The 15,522-nt window shown below is 44.7% G+C and overlaps 1 protein-coding gene across 1 annotated transcript in view; it reads left to right on the top strand.

The window, feature by feature from the left end:
• The window catches only part of PUSL1 (pseudouridine synthase like 1), a 29,682-nt gene that overhangs the window by 3,922 nt on the left and 10,238 nt on the right, over window positions 1-15,522 (top strand). Inside the window, exons 3-5 of the mRNA XM_064470448.1 lie at window positions 5,273-5,460; window positions 12,536-12,685; window positions 14,915-15,088. Coding sequence (XP_064326518.1) covers window positions 5,273-5,460; window positions 12,536-12,685; window positions 14,915-15,088 — 512 coding nt within the window. The remainder of the gene's footprint in view (window positions 1-5,272; window positions 5,461-12,535; window positions 12,686-14,914; window positions 15,089-15,522) is intronic.

Genomic DNA, 15,522 nt, shown 5'->3' with positions numbered 1-15,522 from the left:
GTGTTTCAGCAACCGTGCCATTAAAAGGGTAATGGACTGGTGTGTGAGTGTGTATTGCAGTCCTCTGTGTGATAAGGTGAAATTGCTGGACTGGAGCTGAGCAGAAGGCCTGCCTATAACCCTTGGTCACCATAAAGCGCTGTATCATACACGACATGCAAGCTTTCGTAGGCCTCGGTATGTAACAGAGCCTGGGACTGTCTGGAGGAAATGGAGACTTGGTTTAGTTTGGGGACAGATATAGGTACTTGAAGGGGCTTTTATAATGTTTTTGAGGGGGTGAGCTTTGCAGCCAACACTTTCCTTCTTTCTTGGAGGCAGCATATTTATCTTGAAGCACTTGGAAGCCCAGCTTGCTAGTGATGGGTCCCAACCAAAATTCCAGACCTTGCTTCCCCGGATTGGGAAGTTTGAATCCTGCAACTTGGCTCCCTCCAGTGTCTTGTGGAAACTTCGAAGATGCAGGACTGTGTGCTCTAGTCTCAGTTCTTAAAAATGCCCCTGCTGTAAAGGAAGATCTCCTGTGTAGCACCTTTTGCTAAAGTGAGTAGCTGTTGCTTGTGCTAACAGGCACCATATGTGAGGCCTACTAGGATCTACGGAATTAAGTTCCCTTTCATGTTTTGTTTGAACCGTCTCCCGAGCATGCCGTTTCCCATTCTGCTGGTGAATGCTGCCCAAAACTAATCTTCCCTATACAAAGCTCTGCTTTGGCCAGCAGCCTTGTGCTAAGGCCAGCTATTATTCCTCATGAAAGGAGAAGGGAGAGTAGGAGAGGAGAGAAAGAAAACATATACAAACTCCTTACTACGCAAGGCAGCTTTGGTACAACCTCCTGGCCCCCCCCAACCCCTCCCCCCTCCCCCCCCCCCCCAAAAAAAAAGAGAAAGGAAAATGGGCACAGAAAACTGTCATCTTCAACCCCTGTTTGGATAATAATTTCAGTGGCATAAGAGATTGCTTTGGAAACCCTTTCTTCTAGCAAAGCCACTTACTCAGCTTTTTCTTCCTGGCTTTCACTTCAAATTTTATCTATTCCATTAAAAATTAGTTAGGTTTTTAATTTGTTTCAGTTGATACAGCACCCGTTGAGTGAAACAGTGAGGCTGTGATGACTTGCAACCAGAAGCTTGCACATGTTGTTATTTATTAGAACATGGCAACTTAGAAACCATGCAGCATCCCTGGCAGCACAGTGCCATCCCTTGTGTCTGCGCAACTAATGCCATTGTGCGTGATGAAACCAGTAAGCAATCCAGCTGCTGTGAAAGAGGAATAGGCTCTTATTTCTCCAAAACATTCCTAATGCACAGGTTCTCTTGAACACGCCCATCCACAACTGATTTCACAGGTTCTTTTTATGGTTCCCAGACACTCTGTAGGGGTAGATGGCTGACTATCTTGAGGATTTCTTTATTTAGACTTCAGGGAGAGAAGTGGATGGACTTCTGCTTCCCCGCTATAGGTGGTATACATTAATGGGCCTGTTCTTCATCTTGCCTCTCCAGCATTTGTACAGAGTGAGAACAGACCTGCGAGTAATAATAGTGATCTGGAATGTGGATCCGTATCATTCCGGCACACAACAGTGGAAATTTCAGTGTGATTCAAAATATGGAAGTGTTTAGTGAATGAAACCTCTTAGCAGAACCTACTAAATGCAAGTAATACTCTCCCCTCCATCGCTGGTATGCAGGGTGTTAGAGGTATAAACCGACACCCTGGGATGCTTGTTGCTTTCCCAGGAATATGGTCATCTGGAAAGACTATGTCTCAGGAAGTAAAGACTAAATAAGAAAGGATGAGATCTGGCTCGGTGAAAGGCCTTTGGCGGGTGCCAAGCCACGATTTCAGTCTTTGTAACACCTGCTAGAGAAGGATATTTGCATGCTGTGGGCCTTAAAGAAGGGAGCAGAGACCTGTGAACTCTGACCCTGTGGGAGGACAGCCCAGCTCCTTTGTTCCTGTATCTTCTCTATGGCATTTTAGCTGGGTGCCCACGGGTAAAGTGCTTAACTCCTGCCGCAGTTTCCCACACCATAGATGATACCCAACAGGGAAGGGATCTGGGAGGACCTCAGATGAAAGGCCTGCTTGTTTTAGGGGCTTGTTTTTTTCTGAAAGGGTGGGCGGGGGGAACTGGTTGCTATCTAAGCAATTACTAAATGTAAATAATGTTTATATTTTGAAATTCAGTGTGGGTGATATTAAGAGATTAAGGTATACAGGAACCAGAGGAGGAAGCCATCAGGTTCAAAGGACATCTGGATGGTACAGATATGAGACATTTGCATAGGTTTACGGGTCATTTCTGAATTGCCTGCAAAGAAGTTCATCAGTTCAGAAATTCTCTCTTTTAGATTAAGTAGGATGGGATATAAATGAAATATTAAAGTTGAAACTGGAGGCAGCAGTTGATCGTGCATTATCAGCCACATGCCTATTAGGCTGGAGGAAGAATCCACAAACAAAGCTTTCAGTTTTCACAAACTGAGATTTGCTGTTGATGGTGACCACGTTCCTCCTTGGATGCCCAGCACATATACCCTTCAGTCCTCCCTCCAGAGCAGTGTGCCTGGGATAAAATTGTGCTGGAGAAGGGCAGCTGTGAAAATACCATTTGTTGAACCTGTCATTCAGTCCTGCGCCTTTGTGGATTCATTGGCTGACCTGAGCGGGGGGAAACAACTGGATTTGCCTTGGAGTCTGCAGTCCTCTCTTCTTCTCCGGTCTGCTCTCCAGTACGGCTCAACTGCTGCTGGCAGAGGAGATCCAAAGAGTGCTCCTATTACTCAGCTTCATTCAGATGCAGTGTGGGATCCAAAGGAGCGCTATATCCAAACTTCTCCAAGCCCGTAACAAGAAAAGAGGATGTTTTCCATGTTCTCTCCTGTTCTCTCTCTCTCTCTCTCCCTCTGCCCCCACTCAGCTATGTTCCCACTGGCTGGTTTTTTTGCCTGATGAGAAAGGAGGAGGAGAAGAGGGTGGAGGAAGGGAGGAGCCTACAAAACTCAAACATATCTTTGCAGAAACTTCACTCTTAAAATGCAGCTTTTTCCTTCAAGAGAAATTTTTGAGGCACAAGCCAAGGTCTACTGCATAAAACTATTTAATTTCTCTCTGCTTAAGGGTGATAAATAAAGATTTTCATTGTTAATTGTAACCACATGTGAACTCCAAATAGAAGGATTAGGAAGGGGAAAAGGCTAGAGTAATTTTTGTTCTGTTTCCCAGGCCTTCCCCTGCAGCTCAGTTACATTTTTTCCTTGCCTCCCTGTGCATTTTAATGGTATGTTTCTGTGAGCCCAGAATCCTGTCTGCTCAAATAGTGGGACTCTGGAAGGCATTTGTGAGTCAGCAGTTCAAACTTTATTGACTCTTGGTACCAAATTAAAATCTAACAAAGACCGCTGCTGGGCTCGCTGTTCAGGAGTGGAGATGGGAAAGAGAAGGAAATTTCTACTCATTCACCTGTTTTCTGCTTTTTTGTTGTTGTTGTTGTTTTCTGGTCTTTCAGATATGCTTCAGTCGTTCACTGTAACAAATTATATTGGATTTTCTGTGTTAGGGCCTGTCCTCGCAAAGAAAAGAGTTGTATTTTGCAGTGCTCCAGCAAACTACTTTAAAGTCCTTACTGTATGTAAAACCTATGATGGTTTTAACATTGCACTAGTAAGTTACTGGGATACCAAGGTTTTGACCTACCAGTGCTTTTCCCTTACCAAAACCCACCCTGGCTTTGCTAAACTTAGGCCAGTCCAGACAGACCCTTAAATACATAGCATCTAATTAACCGTGTTAGCATCTCTTTTGCTCTCTCTTTTAATCAAGATGAGCACACAAAAAAGACACCATATCAGTGACTCATTTAGTAGGGTTTTATTTACTTTCTCAGCAGGAACCTGTAGTAATTCACCCAATTGTTTTTCCAGCCCTTTGTTAGTGGGCAGGATGGAAAGGCAGAAACAGGGTGGGGATAAAAGCCAGCCGTGTGGAGAGGAGCAGTTGGGAAAGGGAAACAACAATCCTAGCCGCAGGTGGATTCCCCAGCAAATCTGTGCCAAAATCCATATGCAAACCTAGAGGATCTCCGCGGCTGTCCTTCCCCTTGTGTTAAGAATAGTGAGTTTCAGCATGTTGCAATACAGTTTGCTAACTAATTTTTGAAGTGCTTCTCAGCTGCTGTGTAATTGTAGGGCCTTTTGGCCCCAATAAGTTTGAACTCTGTGACTGTAAAACTCGAGCTCTCTGATGGTGTACACAATGTTTGTAATTTTCTGCTTTAGTCTTGCTGTGGGAGAGGTCTTAGCGTGAGTGAGACATCACCTGAATATTAAGGCAACCCTAGCCCCTGAAGAAAACTACTCTCAAGGATTAGCCAAGTCCTGCATTAATGGAACTGTGGAAGCAACGAATATAAGGAAATTCCGTCTTGTGACTGCTGGTGGCGTGTGTTTGTCTGGTGTTTTTTTGTACCTGCTGGAGTAGCTCCGTGTCAGCTCCTCAACTACTGGTGTGTTTTGAGAGCTGTGTCTTGATTCTTAGGTCTGTTACATTTATATTTCTCAGCGGGACTAATAAATGCATTACGTCCATGCTGTGCTACTACTCATCTGGTCCCCTTGCTCCTCCTCTGCTCTCAAAAATTAATGGAAGCATGTTGCGCTTTGTAGCCCCACTCCTACTGTGGATGGAAAAGAACTTCTGCCTGCAGCAATAAGCCATAGTATCTTACACTGTTCTGGCCTGTGCTGGAAGAAAAGGATGCAGCCTGAGCTCCTGCAGGTGTCTTGGCTGATGTCACTCAGAGATCCCTGTGCGCTGTTTCCATCCCTTTAAGGCTTGGTTCTGCAGCTCTTTAAGAGCCGCTGAAGTGGTCGGAGTCTAGTTCTTAGCAGTAAATTGCAGGGGTGTTGTCTGGGGTTCAATGGGTAGCTCTCTGTCCTCTTCACTGCTCATCCAATGACATAAGGCAAAGGATAGGGAGAGGAATATTTTTTTACTTTATTTTGTACATGTAAGGAAGCTCACATGGTGTTTTGGATGCTCTGTTTGAGGTGATTTCAGGACAAAAGGTGAGAAGCCACTGGTGCTAGAAGTCCTCCAAACAGGCTACTCTCCATCCCTTTCTTTGCAGCCCTTGGTAAGACTACCAATTACTTCGCTGTGTGAGCAGTCAGGGGACATGTGGTTAGCAAAGAGGAGGATGTTTTTTCCTAGGTAGCTCGAAGTGAGTCTGCTATTCATGAATCCATCTCGTGTTGGCTTTCAGAAGGCGGCGCAGAACCTAAAACCCGCTGTTCCCATCAAGTTCCGCATCTCCAGCCGAACAGATGCCGGTGTCCATGCACTCTGCAACTCCGCTCACCTTGACATCCAGAGGCCGCTGGGGAAGCCACCGTTTAATGTGAAACAACTTGTCTGCACTCTTAATAACCACCTGAAGCCTGAGCCAATCCGGTGAGTTAGTGGCAAGTCAAAATCTTTTATTTTGCCCGTGTCAGAGAAGGGAGAAAAATGCAGCAATGATCTTCCATCTTCACCTACAAGATATATTTTTACCCCTGTTATATGTGATGGCAAACCACTTCCATGCACACGTGTATTTCTGCTACTACCAGACACCTGGTACATTAAAGATCAGTCTTGTTCCACTGTTGTTGTTAAGGGATCATCCATGCTGGTACCACCAAAACAAGAACTGTGAGAGGTTGGGGTCACCACGCAGGTATTGAACCCACTGGAAGGACTCTAGTTTCACACATGAGCCAGAACATGAGTATGTTAACTCTCAGTGCTCCTTTGTTCCCCAAACCCCCTAATTTTCTTTGTTTATCGAATTAGCACTTAGCAAAAACTTGGCTGCAGTATTGCCTCTTACCTGTATCTGTGCAAAAAGATAAAGAACAAGCAACCAAAATTGCTGTTAGTGTTAGCATAGTCTGCTCCTTCCTTCCCTCTCTTCTTCCCTGCTACACTAAGGCTACACTTGACATGATTTATAGAAGTTACATCAAAAGCTCCAGTTTAATATTTTTGTAGCAAGACTTGATGTTTTATTCAATGGGAATAGATAAAGTCCTTTTCATACTATACCTGACTATTAATGACTACAGAGAGTTGCATATGGATGTCGTGAGGTCCTTGATGCAATGATCTACCAGAACAGCTATTTCTTCTTCCTATTTTCTTCTCTTCTTTCTTGTTAGAATTATCACTTCTTGCAGTATTCCAGAGTGACCTTGTTCTGCATGAGACCTAGATCTAAATGCCCACCCACAAAGGCAGAAAAAAAATTATCATGAAACCAACAGTTTGTTAGGAATCTGCATCAATTACATAAGTAATTACTACACCCTGTGAATTTTTGAAAAGGTGGACTGAATTTCATGTTCTTTGCTTTTCTTCCCAAGCTGTTGTGCAGCTTCTCTGTCAGCTGTCAAAGTTTCTGTGTTCTTCCCCAGACGTGGGTGTGTTTTCATGGTTAAAGTGTAAATTGAATGAAACATTGGCGTTTTTAGACTAAAAGCCAAATCTGTCCTATGTCACAGACTCAACAGCCCGCAGCTGCTTTGCTCCACTCTATTCTTTCTTGTCTTACTTTGTCTTATTTGCATAAACTAAAAGCTCTTCAAGGCACAGGCTGTCCTTGTACAGCATTTGGTACCATAGGACTTGAATCTCTGTGCGCTACTCTACTGAAGAGTGTGTCAAAGCACTTCGGAGTGTTGTGCAAGAAGATGGGTAGTTTTTAGGAGGTATTTAGGTGAGCAGAAGAACTTTGATGCAAGATGCCAACTGGTAGTTACTCAGAGGCCCAGGTTGCTCTGTTTCACGTTACTGCAGTCTTTCTGATGTCTGGTGGTGTGAACATAAAGGAAGATTATGGAGGCAAATTCCCCATGCCAGAACAAGAGCCAGGACAAAAAGGCACATCCCTCCCTACCCCAAAGAAGGGATTATTGTAAGAATAGCAACATTACTATGAAGTACACTCCCCCTTCCCGCTTCATCCAGTCTGCTTTATTTTCTAATCTCCTCTTTGTGAAACAGGGCCTGACCCAAATGCTGACATAGCAGGTCCTGGGATTTGAGGACTGACATCATACTTGTATCTGTTCTTGGTTTTGCAAGGGAGGATTGTAGTTCTCCAAGGCTTGGGGAACAGTGAATCCAGCTCCAAATGTGCAGGTGCTCAAATAGTTTGGGGTCTGAGGGAGGGAGAGATGAATGAAGGCATTACTTTTTTCCCCAGGAGGTCTTTCGTGCTGGTTCCACATGCAGTATAAAGCAAAGAGTGAGCTAGTATGAGTTGGTCGAAGGTGCGGCATCCTCTGCAGAAGGTGTTGATCTGCAATTCAGTCAGCTGTTATGACTTTTTCAAAGCATATTGTGCACATTCAAACCTTAAGCAAAGGAAGGAGCCTGAGGAAAGCAATCCCAGGTGGCAGAGTCCTCTCTGGCTTTGACTACACTGGTGGGTGTTCAGTACCTCTGGAAACTAGGCCCCCAGGATCAGACTCTCCAAGGTGTCTGCCACTGGTTTTAGAAGCAACAAAGCAGATTGCCTGCCTCTGGTTGGCAGTAGAGACAGGCGGCTAATCCACAGATGTGACAAGGGGCAGAGACACTACAGCATGCCCTGGACATGCCAGTGATACCTGTCATGCTGGGCAGAGGCTTGCTAGGTTGCAGAAACTCTGCATTAATGTTGAGTGAAACACGGGTTAACTAGCTTGTTGTTCCAGCACTAGCTTACCTGGACTAATCTAAGTTTATCAGTCCCTGATGCAGCTTGCTCCAGACGTTCTACTGACTCAGTGTGAATCAGAGGTGGACTGAAGGCGTCAGCTTCTGGTCCAGTGGCCGTTCCCTAGCCCACGTGCTGTGTTGGTGCAAGGAGCAGTGTTGGGTGGAGGGACTCTGCAGAGTTCTGATGTGTCATGGCTAGGGGGTCTCTTAACAGCAGGGAGCAAATTCTAACCTATGCTGATAGTCATGAGTGTGTGAGACAGTGGTGACTTGGCATTTGCTGCTGTAACAAGGTACACTGTGACTGGGATCCCACCTACGTACCCTCTGTAGGCCTATGCCAAAGAAGTGTTTAGTGCCTGCAGCTCTCATGGCCTCTGGATTGGGTTTTGCAGTGTTTTCCTGCAGCGTTTCTGGAGTTGTATGTAAGTGGTGCTTTGCATTTATTTAAATACAGTGGGACCTTTTATCTGTGGGCTCTCAACTTGGTCAGTGACTGGAGCAGAAGCTGCAGCATCTGTCTCAGAGCCAGCTGCATTCTTTCACCTCCGAACAAGCACCAAGGGAGCCATCAGAGGGTGAAGAGGGAGAGGAAGTAAAATCCTTGGAATCTGAGCTCAGGCGGGAGGAGAGCAGGAGGGCACTGTGAGAGCCTTATTACTAGGGGCACGTAGTTCCTCTTAGTGCCAGTTTATTTTGTTGTTTTAACTGATCTTTTTCCCTGGATTTTTAAATTTCCTTTGACAGCCCTCATACAGTTTTGGGAACAGCATAAGGCCACACTGCTTTTCCCCTTTGATTCTAAGTCTTCTGACTGTTCACTTAGCTGTTGCTGTCCCTCCACGAGACCATCTTGTGATGTCTTGGAGTGGGTGAGCTCAGCCTAAGGGCAGCCTGAGATGACTGTTACGCTGCTTGGGCTTGATATGGAGTGTGGCTGCCATTAGATATGCATGATTGGCAGTCTCAGAAATCCATAAGGGAAATTCCTCTTCCTCCCCACGCCTTATTTGTGAAAATGTGTTTTAGCAGTTTGCAGGGTTGGTTGAGTCTTTCTCTGAAAGCAAAGGTTTCACAGCAGGTACCCGAAAGAAAAGCAAATACTGATTTCACTGCTTTTATTACACAGCCCAGGGACAGCTGTCCAGTAACAAGTCAGATTGCGCGTCCCAGACCTGAGACTGACTATTAGCACGATGATATATGATTGACAGTTTTACACTTACAAACCCGGTTTCTCCATTGGCCTCTTAAAGTAGCAGCTAGATTCCTCTGCAGTGAGAGGCCAGACGACAAAGCAAACCTCTCTCTCAAGCTAGCTAAGTTTCATGCTTAACATCAGTGTGTTACCATCCCTTGACAGCTTTTACCTTCTTTGACATACGTGTAAAGAGTCTAATGCAGCTGCTCTGAGGTGGGGCTGGAAGTGATTTCTTTTCAGACTGCTCTGTGAATTAAACAAACAAAAAAAAGATTCTGAAATAGAATTTGCCTTATGTGGGGTTTTGGTGGTTATTTTTGCTCAGACTGAAACCAGGTCAGAATCTATACACTCTGGAAGTCAAACCCTTTCTGGATATTCAGGCAATAACAGGGAACATGAAGTAGGTCATAGTTTTGATTTCCTTCCTTAAAAGATTAAAGCAGTTGATTGGGGGTCGAAACTACCTGATTTTACATCCAGAGGGTACCACTGCAATAATTGGTCTGTTCTGTGTGCCACCGACCACTGAATCTCTCCCGAGTTTAACTTGAGTTGTGTTATCTAGCTTTAATGGTAGCAGTTGTCCTAGAGAGCTAAACTACTGCTGTGACCCTCTGATACCTTGACTGATCAGTCCAAGAGCAAACAGGATTGCTGCTGAAGAAAGTTTTAAGTCAGAGGGCATCTCCAAAAGGAGGCAGCAGTGGGATCTCACAGGTGGGAAGATGTTTTTGCCTTGTGCTAGGGTTCTGTTCTATGATTCTATCTGACAGGTACATATCAGGAGGTGATGCCTTCTGATGGAATGCAATACAGTCCTGATCAATTAGAGTTTGACTTTATCAGGATTCAGTCAGCTCTACTTCTTCCTCCCTTGGGCTGAACCTTTTAAAAATGGTTCAGCTGCTTTCCATTAAGGAGCTTGGTGATGGGCATGAACCTAAGTGTATACAGCAACCATTCCCTCCCTCTTGTAAATATTACTTTGCCAAGAAGAATTATCTCCTAAAGCTGAAGAGAAAATATCACTTTCATGTGGTTGCAAGCAGGGGATGATGGAGAGAGGAATCTTTGTGAGAATGCAGTATTGTCGATAGAGCTTGAAAGGGAAACAAGATTCCAAGCTGGCTGACTGTATCATCAGCAATAATAACCTCCTTCGTAGCAGGATGGGTCTCTTCTATCAACTGACCCGTCTTTTAGATTTGCAAAGCATATTTTAAAGGATCTTGTCCACGGGGTGTATTTCATTGCATGGGCTAACTTTAGGACGGCTTTGCTGTCAGTTAGGTAGGGATGGTAATACAGAATCACAGAATACAGTACACTTACGCCGTCTGTTCCTGGTTTCAGTTTTGTAAGTGCACAATAAGAGCTGTCTGGGTGACAAGACAGAGCTGGGATTCCTCCCACCTCCTGCAAACTGGCATTTTGTTTCTATTGTCAGTGGACAGAGAAGGATGTACTTCTGGAGGACATCTTTGTATCTAATATGTTGCCTTTTCTAGTTAGATGTCTTTGGGCTTTTTTTTCCTCCAACCTTCTCTGAAATTCAGGCTCTGTTGAAACTCTAAAGAATGCCATGAATCTTTATTTACCAGCAGTCTTTCAAACATGGGGTCTTAACAAGGCCTGAAATCTAGTCTGTTTGAAGAGCTGCTGGAATAAATGCTGGAAAGACATTCCGAGCTAGAAAGAGTCTATGGTAGCAATTGCATCTACCAGGAGTAGGAAAGGATGCCTGCGCTGAAGAGTCATGTGAGCACAAACAGGCTTTTTGGAAAGGATCACTCTGTTAGAGGGAGTAGAAGGATGGTTATTTAATAAAAATCACATAAGCTTTAACAAGAGAAGCTCAAGATAGATTAAATGCTTGTGGAGGCATGTAGACAGAGGAAAATAGATGTAATAATTATATTATTGTGTTTAGAAGAGGCTGGAGGTCCTAGGTTCATAATCCATTGCAGGCCTGGAGCATGTAGTTTGCATTTCTACTGAGAGTTTATAGCAGTGGAGCAATCTCCTGGGCTTGTTATTACAAATCTTTGTGGAGGCCAGTGGCTCGGCTTTAATTTCTTCTTCTGTGGTCTGAGCCTTTGCAGTCAAGGGATGTGAGCCAGAGGCACTTGAGCTGGCAAAAATTCCTGAAGCACCAACGTTTTTAAAGTAAATAAATAGGTTTGTCTATTACTTGGTCCCAAATGGTATTATATTTTTCTGGCTGGCCTGGGTCCCTTCTCACTAGGCCAAGCTCCAAAGACTGAAGGGCACGCAGCAGGAGAAAAACTACCTTCTAAGGAGAAGTATCCTCTACAGTAACACCTGCAGAGGATTATGCCTGTGTGATAGTGGTTCCTTGCTCTCTGTTGCCTGCAGTATGGTGAGTAGCCAGTGCTCTGGGGTAAGGGAAAAATCAAATCCAGTAAAAGCTGCTGCTGACATGTTCAAATCAATAACAACACTTTGGGGGAGGTGCAGAAACACAGGGAAGCTCTGTTTTCTCCCTTGCCAGAGAGAAGGGTGTTTTCCTTTCTGACAGCCTTCATATCCTCCCTTCTGGCTACGAAGCTGGTTGATGGTAATGGTGGCTTTGGCTTAGAGAAACAGCGCAATTTCTCCCTGTTGCTTATAGAAGAAAACAGGGCAGTTCAGCTGCCTAGAAAGCTGCTTCGTAAGTTAACTGCTCAGTCAGGGGCGGACAAGTAGACGTGAACATTCCCGAAAGCCATTTTATGCACACGTGAAATGCGAGGGTTCCCAGGAGGTCTCCTGCATGCAACATTCTGCTGTTTTCAGATAGACTCGATCTAGGCGATGGTGGCATGCACCTTTGTTTTCGTTGCTGCAGCAAAGGCCTGTTTGTCTTGGAGGTTGTGGGGGGAGGTGGGAGGGAAGTGACCTAGTTTCAACTGTCTCCATCTGCCACAACAAGCTGTGTAGCTGCCTTTGAGAGGGAGCACAGAGGTATCTGTTGTTGGGGGAGTGCTTCCCGCTCATGCCTGGGGCCATGGTTCTGCAAAAGCAGAAGGGCACAGTGTTTGTAAGGTGTGCTCTTCAGCTGGAGGTGGAGGGAGTCAGCTTGCTTTGGGAAGTTGCTGCCTCCCACCTGAAGCTTTGCTAGGAACATGTGTGCCCTCAGCCAGGTGCGGTACAACTTGATGGGCTGGGTGAGGTATTTGGTTTCATTATGCAGCAAAGAACACACGCTGTGAGTTGCCATTTGTCAGCTGAAGGACTGATTGGCCTTAGCCTCGACTGTGATGGTGTGAGTGTCCCCAAAGCTTGTTGCTAGGTGACCCAAAGTTAGTTTCACTGTGTATTTGATGACAGGGGTGATGCCAAGGCCATTCTGCCTTCTTTTAGTTGACAGGTGCCTGTGGCAGCCTACAGGTGCAAATCCACAGTCACTGGTTAGTCACTAGCTTCAGGAGAGAATGATATTTAATTAATTTGTAAGTGCAGTTTCTCAAAGAATCCATTGCATGTTTCAGTTCCCACCTGTGTGGTGACCAAGCAAAAGCTTTTGAATTAGTGTATGAAATTTCTGTTCATCTCACTCATTGTCTTCTGTCCTAACAGCATTTTGAATGCCTATCGGGTGACCGATAGCTTCCATGCACGCTTCTCTGCACTGTCAAGAACCTACATTTATCGGCTGTTGATGGGCTGTACTCATTATTCTGAAATACCGGTGTTTGAAAAGGATCTCTGCTGGGCTCCTGTGGGAGGGTAAGTGTGTTCTATTAAACCTCCCTGGGGAGCTGCCTCATCAATGCTCTGGAAGGGCTTGGCTTTTGGGGCAAGCAGGGAGGGGGCAATTTCCGCATGTGAGACCAGATTCCCTGTTGGTATTGACAGGATTTCCCTGTGCAACTGCACGGAGGTACGTTCACTGAGACCTGAGACTTGCAGCTCTCTTTGATTGTGCTGTCAGCTGTACCCGAGATAAACACGCTTAGCACTGCTGCAAGACTCGGTGACTCCAGGCAGAGTCCATCAACGACTTCGTGTGTCCCTCCCCATGGAAGTGCTGAGCGTTTCCTCAGATGACCTTGCCAGTTCATACAGCAAACCCATTCAGACAGCTGGCTGAAGGAGCAGCGCTCTGATATGCTGCACACAGACAGAAATACATTGTACGGCAGATCTCAGAGTTTTAGGTGTGGCCATACAGGCAGTCAAGAACGAAGGCTGAGAATTCTTTGGTTTTTTTCTTCTTTTTCCCCTAGTCCTATCTCTGGCAGCCACTGCATGTAAATCTGCTCTCTCATTCCTTCTCTGAGTGCTCCTATGTTTGAACAGTGAGAGCCAACAACTCTGAGCAACCCTACAATAACAAAGCAGTGTATCTAGCTCAGTATTCACTTGTGTTCTTGGAGTAGCCACTGAGTCATAACAAATCAGTGCTTGTATATGCAAGGGAAGAAAAACAAATCCAGTGTCATTAAAAAAAAAAAGTTAGGACATGGTAAACAGTGGGTGGAGAAAAAACAAACAAAATCCAGAGATAATTTGTTATTGTCCTTTCGTTTACATTGTATGGAGATAAACATACATTCCAGAAAAATTGAATTTACCACAACTGGCTACAAACCTGTTTTTCTAGAACGTTGTGGAAATTTCACCGCTGCTATTGGAATAACAATTGTGGGTAATGGAAAAAAATGTAATCTCAACTCTCCTAGCAGAGGAGCGAAGATGATATTGTCCTAACATTACATTGCTGACTTTCTTCTCTGTGGGCTGTTGGAGGGAAAAATAAATACGAAATTGCAAAATTAGATGTTATGCGCGCAATGTGCCTTAATCTTGGGCTCTATGAAATAGTTTTTAATTTAGTTCAGACACTGCAGTTAATTTTCTGAAATGGCAATACGACACAAAGGACAGGGTGAGCATATTAGAAATTCTGAATGGGAGGTGTTTTACTAAAAGGTGGGATATGTGGACTGCTAGTAGTGGAAAAGCTGACAGCGTGTGCACTACTGAGTACCTCTGGGGTACAAAACTCATAATCCACATTAAACTTCTGTAGGCGTCTGAATTGCCACGTAGGTGTTATTAGTGCTTCTCAGTGTGACCAGGATTCTGCAAGTGCCAGTCATCTTTACTGAACACAGTGAAAAAAATTTCGTGATGTTAGGAAATCTCATCTTGATTTGTTTGTTTGTTTTCTTCAGAAGTATTTTGACTTCTGTTAAGATCACTTAACTTAAGCCGCAAGTCATGCACACTTACTCAGGTTTTCTTAGAAGAAGTTTACAAAAATAAAGTAAAACTAAGCATCTGTTCAGCAAACATATCAATAAATCTGCATAAATTCCTTTGCTTGAGACTGTTTTGAACAGGCCTAGATACTTCAGATGAAGAAATCCTAATGACACTTGACATTTTGAGTTTTACCCTTGGCCTTTTCTTCTGCATCTCCATCTTGGGTTTATACTGGCCTCTTCATCTGTGACGGTTTGCTCACTCATTCCATTTCTGTTACTTGCTAATTTCATCCTCTGGCTGTTGCAAATCTAAGGTTTGGAAAACCATCACGGGGGTTGATATTTTCTCACCTGGCAACATTTTTTCAGTTTATAAGATCCAGATACTGCAAAGGATTTTGGTTCTCTTGCTGTACGCTCTAGCCAGCAGTTTGAATAGATTTATTTGAGTTGAACTGTTACAAGAAGCACAGCAGGATAAAGGTTTGTGTAAAAGCATGTGCCTGCCAACCCCTCATCTGGCCTGGGGGTTTGAATACCTTCAGACCTCAGGCCACTTGGCATCTCGGTTTGTGGTTTTGGGCCACTACAAGACAAATGTCATCTTGCAAAATGTGTTTCCACAATGCTGCAATGTTAAATCTGCGTGTCGGTTTTAAGCTTCTCATCAATTAATTGGACTTTGACCCACTTACTTGGTCCCACCTGATGCTCGTTTCCTTTTGCTCTGTGTGTTTAATTTCAGCCACCTGAATGTGCCTGCCATGGAGGATGCAGCACAGTTCCTGCTGGGAACCCATGACTTCAGCACCTTTTGCTCTCTTAACTCCAAAACACCTTTACAGTCTCCAGTCAGAACCATCCTCCAGGCAGACATCCGACCTTCTTCTGGTTTCCTGTCCCATCACTATGAGCACAGGTGAGAGCCTCGACGCTCAGCTGAGGAGCTGCTCTGATCAGCTGGTGCTTGCTTTGTCCAAAAAGTGGCTTTCCAGCACTGCTTTGAGAACTGCCCTCCTGCTTGCTGTGCATTGCCGTCACAGTCGGTGATGGTGTCAGCAGGGCTCTGCCTAGTGACAGCTTGGAAAGGGCATTTCTTTCCCTCTCTTCCCCAGTGTCCTCAGGGAGAAAGATGAGCAAGAATGAGGGCAGGGAAACTGGTCTAGTTATCTGTGCATTAAAAGGCAGGATGTTGTGAACTGGTGTGTGGAATCTGGCACAGAGCAATTCCTGTGAAGTCCCTCTAGCATTTACACTCGTTTTTATTGCTAAAGACCAGCTCTGGCAGGGGATGGGATATTTTCCCCCCTGCTGCTGTCCTGGCTTTGTCTAAAGGCTGCAAATAGAAGGAAA

The sequence above is a fragment of the Phalacrocorax carbo genome, chromosome 20 (assembly GCF_963921805.1).
Source record: "Phalacrocorax carbo chromosome 20, bPhaCar2.1, whole genome shotgun sequence".
Lineage (NCBI taxonomy): Eukaryota > Metazoa > Chordata > Aves > Suliformes > Phalacrocoracidae > Phalacrocorax > Phalacrocorax carbo.
Note: the sequence above shows the minus strand (reverse complement) of the source record. Positions and strands in the feature narration are given on the sequence as shown.